The 27,514-nt window shown below is 41.4% G+C and overlaps 1 protein-coding gene across 3 annotated transcripts in view; it reads left to right on the top strand.

Moving 5' to 3' along the window:
• trappc9 (trafficking protein particle complex subunit 9) overlaps positions 1-27,514 on the top strand; it is a 194,686-nt gene that overhangs the window by 41,787 nt on the left and 125,385 nt on the right. For all 3 annotated transcript variants that reach the window (XM_056398528.1, XM_056398526.1, XM_056398527.1), the window contains 4 exons: positions 34-166; positions 3,316-3,479; positions 13,816-13,968; positions 22,616-22,734. In XM_056398528.1, the coding sequence (XP_056254503.1) occupies positions 34-166; positions 3,316-3,479; positions 13,816-13,968; positions 22,616-22,734 (569 nt within the window). The remainder of the gene's footprint in view (positions 1-33; positions 167-3,315; positions 3,480-13,815; positions 13,969-22,615; positions 22,735-27,514) is intronic.

The following is a 27,514-nucleotide window of genomic DNA, read 5'->3' as shown; positions in this document are numbered from 1 at the left end:
TCACGTACTCCATCATATCATCCCCGAACCCAGGTTACCACACGTCGGTGTTCGGCGTGACCAGTGATTGCCTACTGGAGGGTCTGCCTAATGTGAAGACCGGTGGCTGTTTGGTGGAGGTCATTCCCTCCCTGCCTCGCCTCCAGCTCAGCACATCTCTACCACGGTCAGAAACTCTCTGCTCTTGTATGATGTAGTGACATCTAACATCTGCTGTGTTTTTTTTTTTTTATGACTGTTGTGGTTGAAACAAAACATGGAGGCATTTTCTCTCGCTGGCTGGACTGCGCTACAGGTCGTAAGATAACAGATGAACATCTGGGATGAACACAATTTAACGAACTAGCGAAGCCGATCATTTAACAAGTTTACACTGCAGTCCAAAAGCCGGAGGACAGATTTCTCTTTACTTAAACATATTGAATCGAGACAATCATCATAAGATTAAAGTACCGACACATTCATTTGAGGGCATTTACGTCCACACAAGATAAAAACTAACTGTTGGGATTACAACCCTTTTTACTCACGCCCTGCAATTTCACAGAACACATTTAGTTCAACTTCAATAAATATGTCATATTTGATATGTGGTTTGCATGTTTGGCTTCAGTAAGTGACAACACACGCTGAGTTAACTGAGGTCAGGTGACTCACTGTACAGACAAGAGCGTTCCTGTTCGGCCATAAAAATATTAAAAGGGCAACGAGTCCTCCTCTGCTCATCCACGATTGATGTGAACATCCTCAAACACCCTTAAAGCTGAAAGTCAGCACTTTAACCTCACAGTCATTGTGCTGGAGTGTAGAGCCAAAACAATGAAAAATGTGTCATCGTCCTTCTACTCACACACTGCAGCGTACTTTAATACTCCATTTCCTGACAAGTTACAGAAGGTAACAAGGTCAGGTTATGAAATGTTTACTCACTGACTCATTGTTGAGTATCTCTCTGATTAAGATGAGAAGCTTTAAGGTGGAGTGGGATAAAAGTTACAGCTAAAACAAGCTATAGTTATTCTATAGTAACACTATTGTAGTTTTATATTGAGAATAAAAACTAATTCATCCCTTAATACCGAGCAGCATTCTATACAAAGTAGCAGTGTCACTATAGACTATGTTTCTCAAGAGTGGTTTTGAAGTTCAGAGTGAGCTGCTTGATCGTCGCCATCTTGGCAGTGCCTGACTCCACCTTAATCCCGGCTAACCTTCAGCACACGCTGGTTTGTGGCAAGCATACGCTCTCCCACCTGTCACTCAGAGCGGCCACGCCCTAAATGATCTATAACTTTAAACCTTAATAAAAATTTAAACGGGTGAGTTATATAAAAAATCCATTGATGTTTAACAACTTAAGTATTGCACATTTAACTCAAACACAAAAACAAAGAACACAGAGGTCACACACAAGTCTTGGATGCATAACTAATAACAATATAGTAATAATATTAATGGAGCATTTCTTCCTCTGTCAGAAACGACAAGTTAAACATCAGAGCAGCAGGTGAATTTGTTTCCTCGTACACCCTGTGAAGTGAAATGAAATTTTAAAAATAGGAAACACGAGAGGAGAAATCATGGGTTATCACTACTGGATATTACTAGCAGAAAATAACAGGTAGAGTACCCTGTTGGAGTGCTGTAAATCATTTTGACAGTGGACCTGCTGCAAAAATCCACTGTTTAGGTCACACCTGTAAGTACAGCACTTCAGCAGCTTTTGATGTGAAAAATCTTTCTATTCTCCTGGCGCTGAACGAGCACTGCAGCAGACATACGAAGCAAACACAATGAAAATGTAATACGCGGTCTCTTGGGTGCTCTCCTTGGGTCCACAGGTAGTAGACCTTCTGCTTTGACTTCAGTCTAACAGGTGCCTCACTGACTGCTTAGATATCTTCTTGCCTCCAGGATAACACTATAGTACTGACAGCATCTCTTCTTCACATTACTAACACCAGTGTTATACATTAGCTTCAATTATTTACAACCTTTTTAAAGCATCAGAACATAGAGCTGTGCCTTTTTGCCATGTTTTATAAAACTGTTTCACTGTCAGGGTCTAAAGGAGAGAAATATCTGCTGCCCAGAAGTTTCCCATCTTTCTTCTATCATAACTTTCAGAAATACATTCACCAAACATACATAAATGTCAGTAACATCTCAAAGAGTTAGAGTTTTGTGTTGACCCGCTGTCGAGCTCAGACAAAAAAGTATAGGCAGTTGGTGACTGGCATTATAATTCTCCCCTCAGGCATAGTGTTTGTTGCATTTTAAAGTTATACATGTGCATGTATAATGAGGTACGATGAAGTTGTGGAGAGCCCCCACATTGATCTTTCATAATCTTGGACATTATTCTCTTCTGCTCCTGTATTTGCATCACTTTGTAAAAAACAGATGGCAGCGGCTCTTTAAAACTCTGTGAGCAGCAGCTGCAGCTGTTTCGATTTTGACAGCTGATGACAAAACTTTGTTGTGATGTCACTGACCGAGGCGTGGCCAGACACACAACAAGACATCCAGTTGAAACTCTCAACAGCTGATGAGCAGTTTATTGCTAAATATGATTCAGTGTTGATTTACTTTTTTAAAGGAGCTATTTGTAAGTTTTGCTATTGCCACGCGGCTAACGTTAGCATTAACAGCTAACAGCTACTTACTAGTATAGAAAAAACATTGCGAGTTCAGCATTAAGCTTCATTCCTTTACTCACCAAGAGCTGTCGCTGGAGGTGGAAAGCAATGCCCGTGTTAGCTCTTGTCTCCATCACATCTTTTCTCCTATTGAAGTTAGCATGCTAACCAGCTAGCCTCGGCCCGTCTCGTCACTTTCAGAAAGCATGTCACTGTAGCCTCCAATCTGCACTGTAAGACGTGGTGCTGCTCAGAGGACGTATTATAACATTTTGTCTCGATGGCCGGTAAAGAAAACTTACAAATGGACCCTATGAATGACTATTACATTTATTGTGCCAGGGATGCTGCTGTCAATTCTTTAGTCTCTTCGGGATTAGGTGTCATTATGAGTGAAACATTCACCCAATGAATGCAGGGATTCCAAAAAAACATTTATCATCTTCATCAAAATGTGAGGGTGGGCATTTGAAACATCTGTTTTCGCACATCTCTGGTTGATTAATGTCTGAAGAATTGTTCTTCAAATGATGATAAAAGTGTAATGCAAACTACATCAAACTTTGTCTTCACAAACAGGGTTGATAACTTCTGAATTATTGAAATATAAAATAAATAATAAAATCTGCTTTCTTTTATCACTGAAAACTTCTTCCTACTCTACAAACCCAAACAGGTCGGCGCACACGCCTCAGCCCATGTCCAAAGAAGAACTGTCCAGCACTGTGTCCGTCCAGCTTTTCAACGGCGAGACCCAGCAGCTGACCATCACCCTGGAGAACATCGGCTCCGAGGACATCGAGACTCTGGAACTCACCTCGAAGATCGTCAGCACCAAAGGTTTAGCCCCCCGACTACCAGCATCACTACACCAATGTCGTTTTAATTCTACTTTTTAATGTTCTAAATAGTTTTCGTTTCCGGGCTAAAGAAACAGGAAGTTAGTGTCAGAGGGGAAAGACCTTGCAGTATGTGGGTTAATAAATAAACATAAACATAACAAACAAGGAAGCACTTGTGCACTACGCTTTACCAGGGCTATTTTAGTCAGGACAGGCTTTGATGTGCGTCATCGCTAACAGAGTTTGTGCCTCAGTGTCTTGCAGTCAACATATCCGCAGTGCCTCAGAGGTCACTACCCATTGTCTTTGGTTGTACATCTTTCATGCCCCCGTGGCTTTTCACTCTGTGTTCCATCTCTTTGTACAACACCTGCTCAGGCCCTCAGATCTCTGCAGTCCCCCTCACCCTCACTGTGTCTCTGCCTCTCGCTTTTTTTTTTTTTTGTCTTTGTCTTTGTCTCACTGTCTGTGTGAAAAAAAAAGAAAAGAAAAAGCCAGCCATATGTTTGGATACAGTGCACACAAAGTTTATGATGGTGGCACAAGTGTCAGAAATGTAGAAGCTATACTTTTCCTATCCTGTAGATGGCACACGTCAGTCATATATGATATTGATACCAATAGTTAAGATGAAAGATATTGTCCAATACACATTTTTGACAGGAAAGGAGCTATGTCTAAGTTTTGCTATCGGTACATAGCCCACGTTAGCATTAACAGCTGTTTACTTACCAGTCAAATGTTCTTGGTTCCTTTACTCGCCAAGAGCTGTCTCCAGCAGTGGAAAGACGACCTCTCATTTTGCCTCTGTTTCTATCACTTTTTTCTTCTACTGACGTCAGCATGCTAACCAGCTAGCTCTGACCCGGTCGGACTGTCTCATCACTTTTTGAGATGCAGATTCACTGTAGTGTCCAGTCTGCCCTGAAGAAAGCAGCGCTGCTCAGAGGGCGTATTTCAACCTCTTGTCTTGTAAATGCAACAGTGGCTGAAACTCTTGGCAAGGCTCTTAAGTAAACAGTTGTTAATGCTAACACTGTTGTTTGGCTATAAAATTGTACTTCACATTGACTTTATTCAGGTACCTCTGCTTCATCCTTTTGTCCCCTGTCTTTGTGAAGCCTGTAAATGACCCCTTTAGCAAAGGTTGTTGACCTGGTATTCTCAAAACATACCTAACATACTCACTGCATACTCACCATACTGACAAAATAGTACTAAATATCCTCTGTTTAGAAAAAAAATATGCTTTTATTAATCACTTCCCACAGCTGCTCTCTCTGCAGAAGTTCAATGACACAGTGATGAGCAGAGGAGGAGCAGCAGCATATATGGAATTGATCTGACATTTCCAAAGTGGCCTCTGGGTTTTGTGTTTAATTGAAGACAGACCACAATAACGTCTCCTCTGTCCAGGGGTTAATGCTCATAGATCTTGTCGTACCAGGCAGCTTCTGTCACTGTCACTTTTCATGCTTTCCTCTCACAAACATGTCAAGGACTCTACACCGTGCAGAGATGACGGGGGGGGGGGGCGCCTTTGGTGACCAGCCCTGATGTAGATTTTATGGCGCAGTGACAGAATTACTGTGTATTTCCGTACAGAAACCCAGTCCAGCTTTTGCTGTAAGGTGAATAAGACTTTGCCTGTCAATGGTAAATAGTACAGGAGTCTAATTAAAACTAGTGTAGGGTTTGAAGACACTCATCCAGCGAAGCTCTCAGAGCCTCCCTGCTTCCTGCTGGCCAGACTCCAGGGTACAATGTAGTCTCTCTAGTTAACAAGAGGTCTCTTTGAAATGGAAGTTGTTGTGGTTGTTGGAAATGATTTAGGCTGCAAATTTGTTTTTTGAATCTTGGATGAACAACGAAAGAAAACCGACTTCTCTGGACCGGAATTAGAAAAACACCATCTGTACTTTCACTCTTTCAACAAACACTTTAAACTGAATGATTGAACTTGAACCATTTACTATAACTAAACTTAAATCATATACTTTATTTAATCAATACAAACATAAGCAAGTGTGGAGGGAATTCAAACAGACTCATTTTTTGTGAAAAATTAAAAAGAGAAAGAAAAAAAACTGTCTGAAATGGTCCAACTCAGAGGTTCAGTGATTTCATAAATGTGGATAAAATGTTAATAAAGAACAGTAATTAATGTAAAAAAAAAACCAAAACTAATAAATTAACAAAACCACAGTTTTTTTCCCCCAATTTTGCCCAAAGCTTTTGCTTCTCACGGTTCATAATGGCTACAAGGCGACAGTGAAGGGAAAGATTAAAATGTCAAACTCTTGAAAAAGTGGAAAACGGCCAAAAAGACCATCCACCAAAAAAGCTCTTCTTTGTCTCTTTATTGATGGCACGTTTTGTGAATTAATCATCATCAATAGTCAAGTATCCATTCATATGTAGTGCAGATTTTAACCACATTTCCAGAGAACTGACTGGTATTTTGATGCATTGAAGTTGAAGCTGATGCCATTAAACCTTTTGCAGAAGAGGAGGGTGCGACGAGATGACATAACTAAAAGCTTTCCATAAATATTACATCATAACTATGCATTTCAGAGCTAATGTCAACAAACCAACTTATATAACCTTTCACTAATAGGGTTTCAGTACGTTGACCTGTTAGGTAGCGGACCATGAGGAGATATTCACTCAATTTGACCAAAAATGCATTAGATTAGAATCTTTAATAACTAATCACTGGGATTAAAAAGACAAGAGTGATGATGGTTTATATCATCTTTATTCTAAAGTCTTTTTTATTAATATTGAATAATTACAAGCCCTGTCATTACGTTGTAACTTTATTAGTACATGCACAAACTGAAAATGACTGTTGTTAACAGTTTAGCATATTGGACATCAAAATAGTGTTTCTTTATTTTTTAACTTGTCTTTGTTGTTGTCCTTGAAGAAACTTAGCAGCCGGGTCTGGAACGATACGATAATGTTGTTATCAGCCCTCTAGCTATCTCTACCTTTGCAGTCAGGATTGTTTTGGCTTTTTTTGGATCACAAAAACAACTTTAACACACATATAAACCACTCTAGGTCCATTTAGCTTCGTCATTAGGATTCAGCAGTGATTATTATAAAGTATGGACATTAGAAACACGTTCATTTCAGCGTTGAAATTGCTATTTCAAATCACAGTTTCTGCAGTTGTTTCATTTGTCTTAGTTAAACTTTTCTTCTTTCAATCTCTGGGAATAACTGGAAATATATCACATTTCCACATCGTATCCAGCCATCTCATCTCCATTCTACATCTTTTTTGTTAATGTCGCATGTATGAGCAGCGTTACCTCGGTTATTAGCGGCTATTGTTTCTAGATCTGTGGTTGTGAGGTGCCATTTTCATTTATCATTTTAATAAAAGAGACGATGTGAATAGATGTGAGACTACACAGTCTAATTGAAACTCTTGTCTGCTGCAGCATACAGTACATATCTGCTGTGTAACCCACACGACGCAAAATGTCACTTTGGCCCATTTAAACATCGCTGTGCTCCTTACACTTCAAGACCACTGTGAACAACACACTGTCTGCCCATGGCTTGCAAGCTACAGCACAAGTTTGTTTACTGTGTCTCTGTTCCCCTGCCAGCTGCTGTCAATCAAACCCAGACACTGACACGCCCCTCCGGCAGCTCAGAGTAAAAGGAGTATGTATTCTGATATTCCCCCAAAGACCCCTGCTTCTTCTATTAAATGGTAAATGGACTGCCCTTATACAGCGGTTTTCTGTCCGACACACACACCAGTGATACGTTGGGGGCAGTTTTGAGGTCCAGTATTTTGCCCAAAGACACTTTGACATATGGGCTGGAGGAGCTTGGGAATCGAACCGGCAACCTTTTGATTAACTGACATCCTTTGACTGCAAAAATGTATGTCTTAACGTTTTCAGTTGGATTTTAAGTCAACATTATTTTGGAAATAACTTTTGAATGCTACTCAGGAGGCCTGTAAACAGTCCACTATGTACCACCTCGACAGCAAGACACCAGAACCTGAGGGTGTGTGTGTGTGTGTGTGTGTGCGTGCGTGCGTGCGTGCGTGCGTGCGTGCGTGCGTGCGTGCGTGCGTGCGTATGTGTGTGTGTGTGTGTGTGTATGGAAAGATTTTGCATTGGGAAGAGAAGGAGGAGGGAGGGTAAAGTATAAACCTTTTATCAACTTGTCTTTCAGAGTCATTGCATCCAGTCAGTTTCAGGATCCAGGTGTGACACAGAGCTGCTCTATTAATACTATGTTCCCACCATATCTGTTGTAGCCAATATCCTTAAATCAACATGTTGATTGTATTTGTATCGTCCCCTTGTTCAACACAGTATGGAAGCGGTGTTCATAGCAGAGCCTCAGCGTGTTTTATTCTAACAACAGTGACCCCTGGATAGCTGTATTTGCAGAGTATTGTTCCCAGTTTGTTCTGTAGGCTGATAATTAGCACATATCGGAGAGTACTTCTTTCTGCACTGCAGCCACACTGCAGCTTGTGTGTCTCCTGCCTCTGTTAGACTTTGCAAAAGGTTTGCAATTGGTGTAAAAGGGTGTCCTAAGTTTTCATCGTTGAATAACAAGATCTAACTCTGTCCCCTTGTTAATTGATGGAGTCTTTGTGAACACTCTCAGGTGTCAGAAAGTGATAGTTTAGCCTAAGCACACATATCTGCTCAGAGGGAGAACAGCCTGGTGGGCTGCGTGATACAACGTGACCTGCTAATTGCATTGCAGTGCAATTGATCATCCGGTTCCTTTCCGTGTGAAACTTCATCTCTTGTGTTGCTGTAATTTTCTGAAACCGCTGCGGTTTCAACTGAAGTGGTTTTAAATAAGATCAGCGCTTGAAGAAAGTGCCACATTTTAATGAATATGTATTTTTAATCTGGTCAATCAGATTTTTACTGGTGTTTCACCACCTCATTCTATTAATGATGAGGAATCATCCACTTAAACGTTTTATATTTGATGAATGAATACATCTCCACTCTAAATCCGGGCAGCTTGAAGAGAGTTAACTTCAATTATCCTCTTTTCTTTTCATTTTCATTTTCTCGATATATTAGGAGTCATCAAGAATAACTTTTATTTACCAGTTCCATTGCAACCTTAATGCTTCAACCACTGGAGAGCAAATTTACAAATGAATGAATGAAATGGTTTATAACTCTAGGCACCACGAGGTGACCCGCTCCTGCAGATCTGAGAAAGTTATTCTTATTTTAGAAAAGTGATTCCACTTCCTTGTTAGCAAAACCTTGGCAAAGCAGATGTTGACAAATCGCAGCCTCGTCAGGTACGCACGAGTTCCCTTGACACACTGAAAGTGGCCTTTGAGGTCCTCAGCGGCTCTGTTGTTATTAACACAGTATTTTCTACTTACTGAGCTTTATTGAGTATGCATCAGGTGTGCAGATTCTCACTGCACACCCTGTCTTTTATAAATACCAATTTATGTGTGAGGACTAGCGCATGCATAATTTCTGTACGCATGATGTTCACACCTGACCCCTGTTGAGTCAGTCAGCGGCAAGTTTCAGGTTCAGGTTTCAGCGCTGTCTCGTTTCCTTCCAGCCGTTGTGAATAATACATTCACTTCTTCCCCTAAAGACATAGTACCTTCCTCTGGCTGCCTCAGTCATACATACAGTGGCTAGAGAAAGATTGTGAACCCTGGAATTAGTTGGTTTTCTTCATGAATTGGTCATAAAATGTCTGATCTTAGTGTCATCTTAGCAGGGGCCACAACTAAAATCACCTCCGTCCATTGACAGTTTGTCCAGATGTGGACTGATGAATATTTAAACTCCTTGAGACGACGCTGTAACCCTTTCCAGCTTTATTCAAATCAGCAGTTCTTGATTGTAGGTCGTCTGAGATTGTCTCTTTTGCGACGCATGGTTCACATCGTTGAATGGACTCTGGGTTTGATAACTCCTGGCTCCAGTTAGCTTTCGTTTAGCTGTTAGCTGAGGGGTTCGCATGCGATGTTAATGTTTGACTGATGTTTTCAATGTGGACAAAAACAATGCAGTAATTTCCGTGTTGTTAGTTAAAGCAGGTTCTGTTTGTTCATTATTGTAACTTTGATGATTTGAAGATCGGACCATATTTTAAGATACATTTTTACATAAATACAGGTCATTCCAGAGGATTCGCTTTCTTCTTCTCGCCACCGTACTGATCGGTAAGAAGGAAATCATTAACGCCGCAGGGACAGAAACTGTACGATGACGGGACTTACCCGTCTCTTGGTCGTCATATTACTCCGTCATCACCTGCCTGTGCCTCCTTAGTCGTGACCTGGTCTTGGCTTTAGACGGGCCCCCGGTTGAGACGGCCTCTCTGAAGCCCTCTCTGCATTCGCTGTGGGAACCGAATGAATAAAAGATGAAGAGTCACAATAGGAGGACATCTGTGGCAAAACAAACAAAACATTACTCTTTCTGCCACAGCACAGCCATCTTGACATATGAGATAGGAGCTCAGTTTCTCAAAAAGTAAACATTTATTCACAGGAAACTTTTATAGATAACAAAAAATAAACCCCTTAACGCAATAATCTATTATATCGCATCTAAGGAAGAGTAAACATAAACTAAGTTGCCTTTGAATGAGCGGCCGTCAGACCTTTTGTTCATCACTGCTCTTTTGTGGATATAAACATCAGCTCGGCTCAGTTGTCCTCTAAAACACTTTTATGCAGCTTCATATCAAATGTCTCTTGAGGACAAAACACCTTTGACTGTGCAAACCATAAAAAAAAAAAAAAAAAAAAGGAAAGGAAAAGAGAGGGATTAATGTTGCTTCAGTGATTTTGTTGCCATGAGCGGAGCTGGCTGTCAGCTGCTTGTGTGCAGTCCGTCTTTCTCATTCAACAACACCAGTTTCCTTGTGGTGGCTGTTTATCTGCAGCACTGGGGACGTCTGGCAGAAAGGCATTTGTGTTTTTAACAGCAGAAATCTCTCATTATTTTGTTTGCTAACTTACACAGACACAGAGACATACTCACATGCTGTTGACCTGAGTTTGAACACCAGTCTTGCTTTTTTTTTTTTTTTAGTCTTTCCTTGTATCTCAAAAATGTGAACTAACAATCCCCCTTATTATCGCTATCATCTTTCTGGCTTGTTTTTGTTACAATGCATATGTAGAGCAGGGCAAACCCCAGTGATATTATTAACTTCTATTATTATGTAAGCACTGCAATGCATGAATACATCATCTCCCAACTTTAAACTGTCTTCAGACTGTGGTGTAAAACAAGCTGTGTCTAGCTGGTGATTTATCAAACTTCCAGCCTTGTGTTTAAACGGCAGCGTTGCTTGTCCTTCCTCTGCGTGTGTGTCAGGCTTTTCTTCACATATTCCAGCTGGTTTGTGACTGATGCAGCCACTTGTCTGAACTTCTCCCAACTCTTTTTTTTTTTTTTTTGACTGTGGTAGCAGAGTGGCTCCAGGGATGGCGGCGTCAGTCAGTCCGACATTTATTTCAGGCTGAAATATCTTGAGAAATGTTGGGTAGATTGTCATGAGATTGTTTGCAGGTTTTCATGAACCCCAGAGGATGAATCATACTGACTTTGGGATCCTTTGTTTTGTTTTTTTTTAATCTAGCGCCACCTGCAGGGCAACGTCACTGTCAAACTCACCTATCCAGTGAAATATCTTAGAGATCCCAGATGTTTCTTCTTGTGACAATAAGCAAATATTAGCATGCTACCATGCTAGACCAACATGCTAAGTGGTATTTCATAAGCATTGCATTTTTCATTTCATTTATTTTACACAAATCAGCATAAAATACACTTAAATCAATACAAATATAATAACAGCAAATGGGTGAAAATGGGAATCCCCAATACGCTTCTGAAGCTTGTAAATTAATTGTAAATTTCCGCCACAAAAAATACCCAAAAACCCTAAAAAATATTAACTAAACTGTCTGAAAACATCTATGCCATCAGTCCAAATGTTAATTCAATAACCAGTTCTGAAGAGCTCAGTCCTTTAAACAAGTTTAAACATATTTTAGTCGCGACTGCCACTAAAATTCTCTTTTAAGTTTACGTCTCATACTCTTTAAGAAGCTTTTCTCTGGTCTTGTATGTATGTGAGGGAAGGTGAATTGGAATAAGATCACAGTGTCTGTCGTTTAGCTTAAATACAACATTTTACATAATACAAGCATTGTGAAAGATATTACATTCAGTAAGCTTCAACATTGGAAAAGAGGGTCAGCGGGTCCATGATTTTACGCGTACGACTTTCTCAAGATAACTAGGAAAAATATTACACCGTATAATATTACAGTAATTTATATGAGGCTAAAATAAGGACTGATACAAGGTTTGAGGTGCTTTAAATTGTAGAAAATACCTCAACTTCTTAAAGTTTAAGAATTCATCTTTGTGAAACTCCAGGAATTTGGTGGACTTCACTCTCTCAATAGCATTTAACTTAAAGCAAGAAGAGTTTGCCAGCGTGGCTGTCTTCCTTCCCGACATTGCAACACATGAAATTAATCAATCAGTGCAGTTTCCTGAGCTGTGTCAGACAGATCCTGAGTGTATTTCTTCTTGTGACCGAGTTGGGTTTAAAAATTTGTCCTTATCTTTCATCGAATGCATCTCCATTGCTGTGTGTAGTGCCTCTGATCTTCTCTAAAAGTTGAATCATAAAAGTGCAGTAATTTTGTCCTACATGAGTAGAAGAGCTTCTTCTTTCAGACTGTGCCACTTTGCCATTACAGGCTGTGCAGAACCCCGTGTAGTGAAGTGCAATGATTGTGGATATTGCTTCGGAAAAGTGGGAAAGTATCAGTCACGGTGTGACAGAAACCTCTAAACTCGTAGTCCACTTACTGGCTTTTTCCACAGGTGTCAACAGAATATAGAGAGAATGTGCTTCTGTGATTTAGTTTAACCTTGCTGAAATACAAAACATTAGAAACACGTAGTTAGTTAGTGCAACGCAGTACAGATCAACAAGCAACAAACGGAACATTTCAATCTTCAAGAAGGTAGAACAGCGCTGTTGTATTAGACTGCAATAGTTTTAGCTAGGTGTAATAAACAGAGCTTTATGCTAATTCATGGCTACTTTCATGGCTATTTTTCGACTTTTTCAACAGAACTTCATTCAGTTCCTCTGATTTGTTCTGATTGGTGCCTGTTATACTTCCATTTCCTGCAGGTGCATTGCGAAGGGAGAAAGAAAAGTGGGTGACTCAGAGGATTCAGATCTTAAAAACCTAGCCTCAGTGCTTCTGGACAGTGTTTCATATCCACTCTGACGTAGCACGGACACGCTCTCACATATTGTATTGTCAAACGCAGGAATGCCTCTGGTTAATACTTGAAATAAGGCATGAGAGACTTCCTGACAGTCACTGCGGCTGCCACTTCTTGTGACTCATAGTTTAGCGGAGAATGACGGTGACGTGACGTCATCCACAGTCCTCGCCGTCTACCTGTTGCTGCTGTTGCATATTCAAGAGAATGAGACATTTTTTCTCTTTTAAATCATTCCCACTATTACCCCCACTCTCTGCCCCCTCTTCTCTGTTTTTCTCTCTTTTAATTCACTGCAAAAACTCGCAGTTTATGAATATTTAAAGTGGAGCGTTATTCACAAAAAATCTTTATTTAATGCTGCCTGCATTCACATCCTCTTAGAGGACTTTAAAGGCTTCGGTTATGAATCGAGCGGGGGACGTGTAAACTGTTGTTCTTACTGCGAACTTGCATCAACCCCTTCTGCTGTGTGCGTCCATAAAAATCAGTCTTCCTAGCTGTTCCTGCAAATCCCTGTGAGCAGGAGTGGCTCACCTGCACAGACAGAACACATGCTTTATTCAGGTGATGTATCAGTCGTCTGACGCTCCTGGCACAAGTGGATGCAGCTGAGTCATTCGTCTCAGGTAGAAAAGGGGGCCAATCAGATGCTTTGTTGCAGCAGAAAGCAAAAATCCCTAAGAAACATCGCAGTAGCACTGGTTTTCTTTGTAATGTGCAAATCTGCAGCAGGTTTAATCAGGTGCGTCTCTTTTGCTTTCCACCTCTTTTTGCACAAACTACAAAACCAGCAACTCAAAGTGAATCTTTCTGCTAAATGCTTACATGTGGTATTTGCCTTTGGGCTCTTTTCCCTGTCCAAAAATATTTCCATCCACAAATATTAAAACAGTTCTTTTGGCACATCTTGCCATCTTTTATCCCTGAAGGTTTTTTTTTTTTTTTATCATGCTCAGAAATGCCTTGTTATGTATTTTATGTAATTCTATTCTTTGTCTCTCTTTTGTGTCTGTGCAGAGAAAGTGTTCGGGGAGTTTCTGAGCTGGGAGCTGGATGAGCCTCTGTCTCACCTGCCTCTAAAGTCCGGCCAGGCTGTGACACTGACTGTAAACATCAAAGTCAAGCTGGACTTCTCTGGTCAGGAGAACCTCCTGCAGGACCTCAATGACGGTGAGTCGACACAGAAATTCACATTTTAACCTCGGTGAAAACCCGAAGCCCGCAGCATCTGTCGACATAAACCTGCTGGGCTTGTTGAACTCAACATACTATGAACTTTTCCCTGTTTACTTCACATGTGTAACACATACAATACCGTAATAATACAGGTTCAGGTTATTATATCATTACCCAGTGTTAGCATAATTAATTAGCATGATCCACTAAAAGGTTTGACCCTCCTTTAAACCATAACCGGTTAAAATGCAAATGTAGAAGTAAATATTTTAATCAAATGTATTCACCAGTCTAGAGGAAACGCAGCATCAGCAGGATGTTGTGTTTGCATCGGTTGATACAGAGGGAAGCTGGTGATGGTTTGGGCCAAATGTGGGTTTCAGTCACAATGTTACAGATTGATTGATGCCGTATGCATTTTTTCTTTCCATAAAGTTCTTCTCCTCCATTGTTGAACATCTTTGAGGTTTTAAAGCATCATCTTCGACTCGATTGTGATGGATATTTTTCGCTACAGTGAATCATATCAGAATCGTAGCATCTTTAAACTGCCACGGTGGCGTTATGTCCGCGTTGGACGCAGAAATGAGTGTCGGTGTGCCCCTGCACACGGAGCTCTTTCTGTTACGGGGATTCTGTCTGCCTTATTTAAGATTCAACAGTAATAGGAGAGAGGTCTCAAGGTCTCTACACCTCCGTTTGTCTCCTAGCTTCTGGCTTCCTCGCTTCAACTGTCGGATTTCCTCTCTTGTAATTCTTATTCCTGGTTTTAAAAAAAGAAAGAGGTAGTCTCACCTTCTCCCTGACCTTCGAAGCTCATTCATTGCGTGCCTTCTCCAGTCTTTTCTCATAATTCGTGCTCAGCCTCTTTTCTTTCCTGTCTCGCTCCTGACCTCTCCATCTCCTCCGTCAGACGGTGGAACCTCTTCACCACAGACTCTATGGGCGGGTGAATATTAGCGAGCGATCAATACGGACCCGCGTATGCACCGCAGAGGCTTCGCTTGATGACAGGGAAAGTAAACACATACGACGCCGCGTGTTTGTCTCAGCCCCAGCGCCACTCTTCTCATGAGGTCATTTAAGCGATACTGTTTCAGTGTTTTAATTAGCTGAGCAATAATTGGGGGCCCTGAATGAAGGAGATAAAATGTGGCTCCTTCTAAACTGCAGCTCTGAATGCAGTTATTATGGCGACATTATGGGATGCAGTTTTTGCTAAACAACACATTTGATGCTATCTTGCGCTCTAATACATTTACGTAATCGCATTAATAATGTTGTGTTAATATACTGATGAACCTATTTGCATAAAGCCAGTGGTTTTGCTTTGTTTTGAGTCTGTGCCACTGTGCAAGAAGATTACCAATTTCCGCCATCTTTGCTAATTAAACTATGTAATCCTGATTGTTTTAGGCACAACTGGTTCATTAGCCACCACATATGGTTCACATATAAATTTTAATTCTCCCACATTGTATAATTAGAGACATATAGAGACTTTTTTTTTTTTTCTAGGTAACTGAGCAGCTGTCATTTTGTGATGCATAGACCAGTTGGTCATCAGCCTGTGGTGCTCTGGAACAGTTCAGATTTCTACTTGCTGAGAATTAGATTAGAACATCTGCAAAAAGTCATTAATAAGAAGAAGTAATTAGCAGCAATTCATCAAGAATTTACAATAGTCCCGAAAAAATCGAATTAACTGAAACTGTTACAAGATTTTCATTTAGTCTTTATAAAAATGGTTCTGTTTTTCTAGTTTCTAGTTTCTACTGTGGTGAAATCAGAGTATTGATCGTCTCAGGTCATGTTTTAATGCCTAGGAATTGGTGGGGTGATGTACCCTGCTGCTCTGTTGTGGCATTTTCAAAACAACAATATAGTCGTCTTTATGCAAAGCAAAGCAAAGCGTAATATGCAAAAAGCATCGCTCTTAAATGAGCTATTTATACGTTTTTGTATTGCTAAATAGCCAGCGTTAGCATCAACAGCTGTTTACAAGACGTTTTAGAAGAATTCAGCATCAAACTTCATTCCTTTACTCATCAGGAGCTGCCTCCAGCTCTATCACTTCTTTTCTGCTAGCATGCTAAACAGCTAGCCCGGGTCGGGTCGGACTGTCTCGTCACCCCATAAAACAACATTTCTTAACATTTCTTTTTGTGTACAGATTTAAACAAGATATGTCAATGAGATCACTTGCTGTTCCTCTAAACGTTTCCCCTGCTTCTAATCTAATCTAATCTAATTTATTCTAAGATAATCTAATTGCTACTTGACTGAAGCTTCATCTAACTCTTGACGAGAAAGCTAATGTGTGTATTCCCAGAAATGTGAAACTATTTCGTTTTTTTAAAACTAATTTTAACATGACAACTGCAATAAGTAGTAACCTCAGATAAGCCCCTGTTGTTTATAACGATTACAGAAACAAATTGAATTTTTACCAAGATATTGAAACACTACACTTGGAGCCTTTCTGGTTTTGGCCCCCCTGTTGTTTCAGGCACATTCGACGTCGTCCTCGGCAGCGAAGGGAAGGTCAGTACAATGATTGTAAACATATGGATGAATGCGAATGAATTTTCTTCACTTTACTATGGTGGAGAAAAAAAAAGTCTGCATATGCACTTTTCTTCTGTCTCTCTGTCACTCCTTCACACCTTCCCCTTATTTTCCGGCTCCACGGCCTGAGGATAGATGATAACTCTGCAGCTTGTGCAGTGTGTGTCAGAATCTGTCTGACATGTATGCTGCTGGTACATTGTGTTAACATCAGCACTTCTCTATTAATACTAACTATTAAATATAACTGTGGCCGTTGATATGACTAAGGTTTGGCTTCCACCGTTTGTCAGGCTCGTACCAGATTCACACCTGTCACGATGCTGAGAGTGATATGCTTTATCATCATTGGCATTTAAACTACATTAATATATGCTGTATTTATTGATCCATCTGTATTTTATATGCACATTGTGATGAAAGTCAATCCATCATCCTTAACTGTGATGTCGCCTGGCAGAGCCGCACTCGACGTCCTCTGCGTCTCGGCCGAGGCAGGAGGCGGCGAATCGCACAAGGCCGCAGAAAACAGTGCGGAGGGAACGTTCACAACAAGCCGAGCCTCATTGATTTATCCCCAGACGAGTTTATCCGTCGCTTTGAGTCCGGCTCGAGACCACGGCGCCATAACTCAGGATCAGATGAGAGTGATGTCATCACTCAGGACTAATGGGCCTTGACTTACAGCAAGCTTTATCGTGTTAAATGGTGTGAGTGTCGTACCTAATTGCAGCGCTGCCGCCCACATTAATGATGTGGTTGTTCTTTGAAGACTGCACCTTGTACCGCAGTAAATGCCTGCGTCTGAAACGGAGTGAAGAGGCACAAGAAACACATTATACCAACTAACAACATGAATTAAAGGGGAACAGAGAGGAGGAGGTATTCAGAAGCTCTGCTGACATTAGTATTAGTAGCGTCTTATTGTTTGTCCTCAGTCGACATCAGTGGGACGATGCACCGCTCTCCTACTTGTGTAGTCTTCAGTTACCTAACGTTCAACTTGCACCAGCAGACCTCCCCCCTAAGAGTCCTTTTTTTAAAGTAATAACCTATGACATGTTCATGTTCGATTTCCATTTTGCTTCTCTCTGTTGTCAAGTGTTACAACAAAGCTGCTGTTCAACGTTTGGCCCTTTTCCTGGAAGCTTTTACATCTGCTGCTCTAAACATCCAGAGTCTCGTTATGTCAGAACAGCTGGGTCTCAAAAACCTCAGTGCTTTTTTTTTTTTTTTCTCGGTTGTGACCAAAGTGAGTCCGGCGAACTCACAGATCATCGCGGATATCTTTCCAGAATTCACTGAGGATCAGAATTGTTGAGATGCTCCTCTTGGCCGCCGGCACCCCGTGCCGTCACTCGGAGACGGACCTCCTTGTTCATCCAGGGCTTGAGTGACAAACACACCCCACGTCCTGTGAGAAGGTTCTGCTACTGGAGCTTACAGGTTTCACTCATCTTATGACGGGGGAGTGATTGGGTAGTAAGAGCAAGGATAGGTGGTCAAAGAATGTTCTTATTTTCAGCCTCAGCAGTGTTGGTGTAAACATGGTCCAGGTTATTGCTGGATGAAATTTGGGACGGGCAGATCTCAGAATTGAATGGTTGAAGGCCCCGTCCGCATGCATCGTTTTTGCAGCTTGCTAATAACGGTGCTTAGTTCTTTCATGGCTGCAGCGAGGTCACAAACCTGCGGAGAAGTCGGAAGGATTTCTACCTGATATTAAGTTACTTGGTAACAGCAGAGCGATAGGTCTCAGTAACTGCCCATTCATCATGCTTTACCTGCTGGTCAGCACTGGCCTGTTGTAGCTTAGCCTTAGCAGAGCAGTCACAATGCCAGCGCTGGGCACTTTCCGCCAAGATGAGCGGTGCACTTGGTGGCGGTGGCCTTACTACTTCCTGTGGTACTAGATAAAAAAATACTATATGTTCACCATATTTCATATGAATGATATTACGAAACGCCTTGCAGGAGAGACTGTCTGAAAATAGCTTCTCTCTGTGTCCGTCTTCTGTAAAAATGTCAGCTGACATTACACTGGGATATGTCAACAGGAGGCTGTGGCATTTAACTGATCCTTGATCAGTTCAACCACTGAATCCTCTCTGTGGGTGAGGAAGTGGCTTGAGTGAGATCCCAACATCCGTGTGAGTCGACCATGTGTTTAATTTTAAATAAGTACTGAAGTATTGAACTGCATTGCTCTTCTTCTGTGGTTTCTGGCAGTTATCAAACACCTCCGGGTGAATTACCAAAACCCTCTAGAAGGACCTATCATTATTTAGATGTAGTCCGTGAAAATAAAGATTTGAGATCTGGATAAAAGAGTCGCACACGTGTTACTAAATGGAAACTAAAGTGTATTAAAGTGTGGAAGATGCTGAGGCCTGGTTATCCTCCAAGTCAAGAGGAAGAATACATTGGTAGCTGTAAAAAAAAAAAAATAGAAATGCCAGTACTAGAAAAAAAATGAATAGCTGTTGTTAAATCGACTCAAGTTAAACGGCATGATGATCCCCACGTGCCGTGCATTTGTTACCGCAGTTAAAACCAAAGCGGCTGTTTGTAGATGAATACCCTCCGACTTAAATGGAGCGTCCACACCGACTTGGAATGGCTTTCAGTAATGATAGTAATCATTTGTTCAGATATATGTATATTACCTAACAGATTTCTGCTCATCACGTTACCCCCCCCCCCGTCAGACAGAGGAGCATAATGATGTTCTTACAGTTGCAGTGTTGCGTGTCAGCTCAGGATAACAGTGTGGTTTTAAATGAGATGCTGTAAGATTGTGTTGTGATATTTTCTTCCTCTTGTTGTTGTTGTTGTTGTTCTTCTTCTTCTCCTTTTTTTCCCCCATTGTCGTTGTTGTGATTTGGATTAATGGTGCGTTTGATGTCCAGTAACAACGTGAAGCTGCAGAATCCGTCGGTTGTTCATCTTTAGTTGTCAAGTGAAGCTCCGGTCAGAGTGAGTTTGGTGTTCGAGTCTCTCCCATTAACAGGATATATTAAAACACTGTAACAGGTCATAACTTCCATATTTATCAGATGTATCTACAGTATCTTCCAGGAAAAAAAAGGCTTGTAAGTGTGAGAGCGATTGAGAACGCAGAGATCGACAGCATCCGATGAACCTTCAGGTCTGCGCCAATAATCTTACTTCTAATTTATTTGAGAAGTGACACTCCCAGTCTCCGCTGAGAAAAACGCTGAATTCAGCTGATCCTCCCCGAGGCAGTTTGACAGAGCAACTAGACAGATACTGATTGGAGGGAGGGGGTAAAGGAGGGGATGATTGTGAGCAGTGCCATTGTTAATCACGCCACCCATTACTCACACGGTCTCTGTGCCACAGGACACGGCAAGTCATGTGTACCGCCTGAGACGCGCCGCGTACCGTAATGGGGGGTGGGGGTGCAGGCCATTAAGTGGATAAGAGTTAGCTGTGTGTTGTTGGGAGTCTTTCCTTTTCTTGTTGCTCTGACTCCGTGTCTGTACATATCTAATCTGTTTAACAGTAGGGTGTAGAAAATGAGGCAGTGGCAAGAGGTTAAAGTTCCTTTTCCAGTCATGTTTTATACTAGTGGATCAGACCTGATGCCCCGCCCCCCACCACCACCTGCTGGCTCCAGGTGGACAGGTGAAAGAGCAGAGCAGCAACACGATGGTCAGAGGAGGAAACATCAGAGAGACTCAGAGGAGGAGTCTGTTGAGACCAGAACCAGAGACTAGCAGACGGATCAGAACGGTTATGCCTTTCTTGATTTTTCCCCCTTTTTTTTCTTTTAGAGACGCACTTTTATTTTTAATCATTTATTAATTCAGTCAGAAATCTCCCTGTTCACTCTCTGATCCTCTCCAGTTCGCTGCTCCTGCCGTTCCCACTGTAAATACAAACTCAACCCTCCTCTTTGTTGTTACCTGTTGTCGTGGTAAATTTAGCATAATCCACAGCTTCACAGCATTAATTCCAGCAGCGCAGCGACACGGTCGTTCCTCACACATCAGTCTTTTTTCTTTTCACAGAAATACTGGGTTCTATTTTTCACCAATCGTGGCTGGGTTTGATTTGTCTGTGAATGTCTGTGTCATGAACCCGAATGCTTGAGCTGCCGCAAAGGCCGGTAATTTCCCCCTCCTCTTAGGGGAAATTGCAGGGCTTCGCATCCCACTGACGTCAGAGAGCGATATGATTCCTTTGACGTCAGAGCGTGGGCTCTGGGCGTCATTTTTTGGGTATTGTCTGAGTGGGTCGAAAAAGCAGCAGCCCCTGTGGTGGAGCCGAACACAGCTGCTGATAGTGCAGCTGCTCCAGTGTCCACGCTGCTTCTCTCAAGGTCATGAATATAAAATCATTCATTTATTCTTCACATGCTTGTAGTTGAGCCACGAGCCGTTTGATCTCGGATTTTTTTTCTTATCATTTTAAAATATTTTAAAAAACGAAGTTCCCTCTAAAGCAACTACTGTACTGTAAGTGTGAAACAAGTGTGATATACAAGACAAAGCCTGTGTATATTCTCATTTGTCCAGGTCATAGTATCCTAAAGGAGTTTTTAAAATTTAAATCGCATCTGACCAGGCTAGGACTGGACCAGTCCTAGCCTGGTCAGATGCGTACACGAACTGATGAAGCCTCTTGGATGAGAGGTGAAACGTCTTCCCAGACAAATAACCTAGTCCAGTTGTTTTCGATTTAAAAAACTCCTTTAGGATACAAGACAAAGTGACCACAGTACGTTGAGATAAAGTACACTGATATAAATAGTATATTGTATTTATTTTGATGCATATACTGCATTTGTGTTTATATCAGTGAGGGTAGACAGAGTATAACACACACCCTCAGTATAATATAATATAATATAATATAATATAATTCAACAGCAGCAGCCTCCAAAGTGACCATGAAGGTGAATCAGCACCTCTGTGAACATTATAACAGGTACATTACACTACAGAGCTACAGTGCATCAGCTTTGGCTTTGGCTGACTGCTCTCCACATCCTCCTTAATTACTGTTGCGTTCTCACACAGCACATGTGCAGTTTTAAGTGACAATAATGAATGATTTTATCACTCAAATGTATTTTTTTTTAAAAAAACAACTGGTCCTTGGTTTTACACATAAGCTCATTTCTTGCCAGTGATTTTTGATTTTCAGCTGAAATCATTGCTGTTGTTGTTAGCTTTAGCTAGCTGGCTAACTAGCTAGCATAAGCTAATGTTATCGGAATTCAACATTCCCTGTAAATTAATCGAATAACTGATTGCAGCCCTTGTTTCCTGCTGGTTTGTGGCTCCAGTTTGAACCTTTAGCATCCAACGCTCCCCAAACCCTTCACACAGTTTTAGAGAAATATAAAGCTTGGCAGGCCGTCCGTGCCCAGTCATGGTTGCTAAGCGACTGCTGGACAATCGTTATTCATGGGCGGAGTCTAGCAAATGGTCACTTGTATGTAGATTATGGAAAAAAGAAAACAATTTAACACATTTGAACAGTATGAGAATAAAAACTATTAGCACTGTACTCTTGCAATTCACAATATTTTGCAGTTTTTTTATTTATTATAAATATTATAAATTGACGATGTCGTTTTTCAGTGACATTCAGCAGTTATACAAAAAGAGAAGCTGGAAATATGTTAAAAAAAGCTCCAGTTCAGAGTCTATTAAAAGAAATGTTGTGTTTTGAGTTAAGGGGCGTGATCTCACATTAAAGAATTAGCTTATTAGCTGCGCAACACGCCTGGGCCTGTTTACCTGTTTCATGGAGATCATTAAGTAATTGTGAGGAACATGGTTCTTCTGGGAAATGTTGGAAATCACCAACTAAACACGAGCTAGATGAAGCAAAGTGAGTACATTAAAAATGTAATTAAAACAATTAATCACAAAATATCTCTTGTACAACGCTGTAATGCATCACAGACTGTTGATACATCGCAGTGCAAGACCGTTTGCTGTGATGCTCTGCCAGCCGCTGTTTAATGATAGCCATGTCTCTGTACTTTGTTGTTTTGTTTTGTTTTTGCTGACTGTGTGATGCCACAATGTCTTTTCAGATGGGATCAGTGTGACAGGCCTGCCAATCTCCAGTCCACTGCGCCAAGTCCTCAAACCCAGGCCCGAGAACAAGCCTGTCAGCAGTGAGTCTGGCAAAGCGGAGTACAGCCACATTAAGGTGAGCAACAAAAGCTTCTGCAAAATACATTAAACCCCCCCCCCAAAAAAAAAAAAAAACAATCCCTATTGTTTTTGCTCAGTCCTGGATCAAGATGCAAGCAGGTTTTTTTTTTTTTTTTTACCTTTTGTTTGTGTTTCCTGGCTTGTAGCATAGCTTCAGGGAAAATGCATTTTCAACCTGGTGCAGTCTCACTGCACCTTTTCAGCAGATAATGAAGATCTCAGGTTGAGATATTTGACCCTCTCACTCCGCCTCCGTATCTCTCCCTCTCTCTCTCCGCATCAAGAATGTGTACAGTGTGTCCAAGTGTAAAAATATAGCATTACTTACCACCAAACTACAGCTTTTAGTAACGCTTATGGAGAGAACGCTGGTTTGATTTGACTGTCCTTGGAAATAAGAGGAAAATGTTTACAGGGTTTTTGTGAGAAACTGCAAAGACTACAAAGGGGAAAAAATAAATCGTTTGACAAGCAAGGAAAAGAGGCGAGATGGAGACAGGCAGAATGAGAACGCGTGAGATTGAGCCAACCAGCGGGGGAGAAGGTTTTTTCGAGGACTTGTGGATGACTGAGGGTTAGAAAGGGGCGGGGCTGACCGAGCCTACCTGCTGAGGGTCATCTGTAGCACAACAGCCGCACCACCCTGCGAAGCGTGGTGGCTGCATTGTCTTACCTTTTTAGAAACCAGAGCAACATCTTCCTCTTTCTCTGTGCTAATCATCAGGAGAGAAAACAACATCGATGTCTGATGTTCAGATGTGTCGACTTCTCTGACTTTCTTTAGAAAACTTCGACAGGATGACGAGCAGTGATGGAGGAAGCACAGGAGGATGTTTCCTGTTGATGCTCAGAAAACCGCTTCGTCAGTGACAACTTTGTCTAGAAAATGAATCAGACTGATTAAAACTTACAGAAATAATAACGTGATAGTTCTTTAGGACTGTGGCCATATGTCAGACGCCTCCTCGTTACCGTAAGAACCAAAACAACTAAAAGTCCACTTGCTATCAAAATATACAAAATAACATGTACAATTTTACATAATATAATCACATAATAAAATATAATATGTGTTTAAACCCTACCTCCAAATAAAACAACAACAAAAGAAAATCTAAACTGAATTAAGTTGAATTATAGTGTAACTTTGGTAACTCTTTATTTGCACAGTCCGCCTACAGAGGGTTTACTGAGTATTTGTAACATTTCAAAAGGTTATTAATTGAGATTCAACAATTCTACTGTTTAGCTAACCCCTCACCCTAACCCTAACCCGAGCCATTAAATGGTTTAAAGTGCAACCGTAACTTTTCACGGGTGTAAAAAAAGTTATGCTTAGGTTTAAAAGTTTTAACAGTGGGAAAAGGAAAGTGAGACTTAAATGGGGCCTTGGCCATAAAAACTGGGGGTTGAATATGTAATGAGAGCAAATCCAATTGTTTTGAAGTGTCTAAAAAAAAAGTCTGAAAACTCTTTTGATCTTTTGGCTCTTTCAAGTCATTCTGTTCTGTGAAGTCGTGCGAGCTGCATGTTGCATTATGATGTAAAATATGACGTGTGGAACATCAGCAGTTTAGTTGTTTATTATAATACAACAGTTGGTTCTGAACAAGTAATTTGATTGGACGAGAGGCGTTTTCTTTGAGTGCTGGGACTATTTAACCGCGGCCTCATGACCTGTGACCGAATCACAGCCGTGCTCGTATTCAGCACAACATCGCTCCCTTTGGTGCAATATTGTTTAAATGTAGTTGAAGTGAGTGAAGAACAACTGGGAAGAAACTCTGAGGTAAAAGGAGCCTCTTTTTTTTATATATAATATCTGAGCAGATTTATAAGCGTGTATCCTTGATGGACATCAGATATTCTGAAAGTATCAGTGTATATGAGGTAATTTATTAATTTACAATTCCTACTGTACGCACTACAAATCCTCCGTATGCAGCACAGCACCACGTGAAATGCACCATTAATTTCCCATTGGATTTAATGCATAGCCTGTTGTTTATCCAGTAACTATGAAGGGAGGCGGAGAAGAAACCGTCCTTTGTAAAAGGTACGCTGGGCATTTTAATCAGTGGAATGGCTTATTAGAGATAGAGTTTGACTGACGGCTCCCGAGTTTCATCACAGAACGTGGCGTTTGGACCCGTGGTTAAAGTAAAGCCAGTTACATAAGCGCTCTTGTCTTGCTAGAAGTCAGTGTTCAAGCAGGCTTTAAGGACGTGAGCTCTTTCTCCTTTCACTTTGTAGACGTTGTGTTGGACATAAAGTAGACCCCGGGGTGATTCATTTCACTGTGTGCTTAACAGAAAGCCTGTGCACTGATCTTTGCCTGTGCGCTATAGCGAATTCATTCTTTCCAGCTGCATGACTCACCGTCGGTGTGTTGCCGTATTGTTTTCAGCAGTTTAACTGAAACTCACAGCGCCCAGGCGAGCATGTGACGCACACGTTGACGCCGCGCCGTTCAGCATAAATACAAAGAAAGTCGTGCAATACATTAAAGTAGCTGTTGTTGGTCGATTGAGAACAAAACTGAGATTTATTGTGCAAAGCAAGAATTCCAAAAGCTTCGGGCATGTAACGCAATCTATGTGTTTTACATAATCGTCCTAAATTGACATCCTTGTGTAGCGATGTGGTTGTTCCCGGAAGGCTTCATGGACAGTGGCCCTTTCTTCCTTTATTCCTTTAATTATATGACTCGTCTCCTCTCTTTCCGTGTTGGTAGCCGGACCAGCAGCAGCAGCAGCAGCAGTAAAGCCAGTGAAGAATAAAAAAGTTTGTCACAATACAAAAGCTTCATCCTCAGACAGCGTTCTGACCTTCCTGATTCAATTTTTAACAGGAAGTGCTGATATGTTGAGCTCTGTCTCTGCATATGTTAGAGTACTTTTTGAACAGACGTGCTGCTGTGTTATGTGGATCTTGATTTGTCTGTGTGTGTGTGTGTGTGTGTGTGTGTGTGTGTGTGTGTGTGTGTGTGTGTGTGTGTGTGTGTGTGTGTGTGTGTGTGTGTGTGCGCATGTGCATGATGGAATGAGAGAGAATTTGTATTAGCTGCTAATAAACTGTTTTTGGCCGGGAGGATGGATAGACAGATGCACAGGAAATTGAAAACCTTCAAGCCAAAACCGGCTGGCAGTACAGCTGGGTGTTTCCTGCATGTCTAAATCTTAGGTGGGCCAATTAAGTGTGAATTTGCCTATTTTTGACCAACAAAACCAAATTAGAGCAATTCTTACTGCTCAGTTTTTCTTTTGAGTTCCTGCCTATGTTTTCTCCATACATACTTTCTTTGTTTCTTGTTTTGTGTTTGTGATCTGTGAGTATCTATGTGCTATCCTGGCAGGGGCACTTCTTGGCATGTATACTTGAGCTCGCAGACTATGAGTAGGTGCAATCCATCATGACTGATCTGTAATCAGCACAGGAGGAGTCAACATGTTTATCTCGCTGACCTCTCATCGCTCAATCTTAGCACCCGTTTTTCAATCCTCCCACCAAATTGCGAATGCCTGTGGGCTTGAAAAATGTGTATTCTGTCAGGGTGGGATGGATCCACCGCAGGTGAAGGAGGTCTGGCTGCTCAGACGTGTTGGTTTTACCGATTATTTACACATTTTCAATGACTCATCCCCCCCTAGGAGAGTGAGGGCACTTCCACAACTTGGTTTCTTTGACACCGCCAATTACTCCTCTCACCTCATCACTGCAGCCGTATGTCTCATTCCACCTGCCCGTCCTCAGTGGGAGCACATCATCTCCTCGCACTCTCTTCTGATTTGATTGTGTCTGCAAGGAGTGCCGTGTCTTTACCGCATCTATAGTTCTTCTGTGATAGTCGTCGGGGGAGAGTGTGTGTGCATGTCACTGAAGCAGCAGCAGCATCTGCAGAGATGAGTTTTATGAGGATTTGGACCCCCCAACTTCCATCTGCTGAAGGATTTATGTGATGGGTAACTTGAGTGACAGACCGGGAGTAAGAGAAAAGACGGGGATACAGTAATCCCACCTTTGTGATTACCCATGAGTCACTGTAAAGCTGGCCAGTGTGCAGTCCTGCTCATTCACTTAGCCTTCCTTGTGAACCTATCTCCGCCGGACAGATGTCATCGAGGGCATTTCAAGTGAAGCTATGATACTGAAATCGGCAGACCCCCCCTCAGACACACCCAGCCATTATCTTCAAAACACCAAATGCACAGAAGTGCTACTAAGCTGCATCCAGTGCAATTTTACTCTCCTGTTGGTAATGCCATGTTATTGCAATGCAGGGATTAGTGTGCTGTTAGAACGTGGATGGATATACTCATCTTTGTGCAAACAGTCCCAGAGAGAGAGGAGGCTGTTACTGTGCTTCCGCCTGCCAGCATCAGGGGTCTCGCAGGGCACCATTCTCGATATGAGGTGCACCTCTTAACTTGGTCAAATATAAGATGAAATAGTCCCATCTCAGGTGGTCATGAGTAAGATATGACTGCACTGGATGCTGCAGTACTATCTCTTAACAGTGTCTCTAAAAGTGAGTTCCTTCAGGCTCTAGTCTGTCCCTGAAATCTGAAGAAAAAGGTGCTTTTACTAGACATTTGAACTGATAATTCATAATTATCAATGACTGAAGTCACATTGACATCATCATACTGTGTTTTTACAAAATTCTACGGTGAATATTAATAATTCATAGCGAACTGTAATTATAAACCAGCAAAATGAAAGTGTTCTGGTTTTTGTCGTAAACGTAAAGTTTTGTCAGTTTGATGTTCTTCTGT

The sequence above is a fragment of the Seriola aureovittata genome, chromosome 16 (assembly GCF_021018895.1).
Source record: "Seriola aureovittata isolate HTS-2021-v1 ecotype China chromosome 16, ASM2101889v1, whole genome shotgun sequence".
Taxonomy (NCBI): domain Eukaryota; kingdom Metazoa; phylum Chordata; class Actinopteri; order Carangiformes; family Carangidae; genus Seriola; species Seriola aureovittata.
Note: the sequence above shows the minus strand (reverse complement) of the source record. Positions and strands in the feature narration are given on the sequence as shown.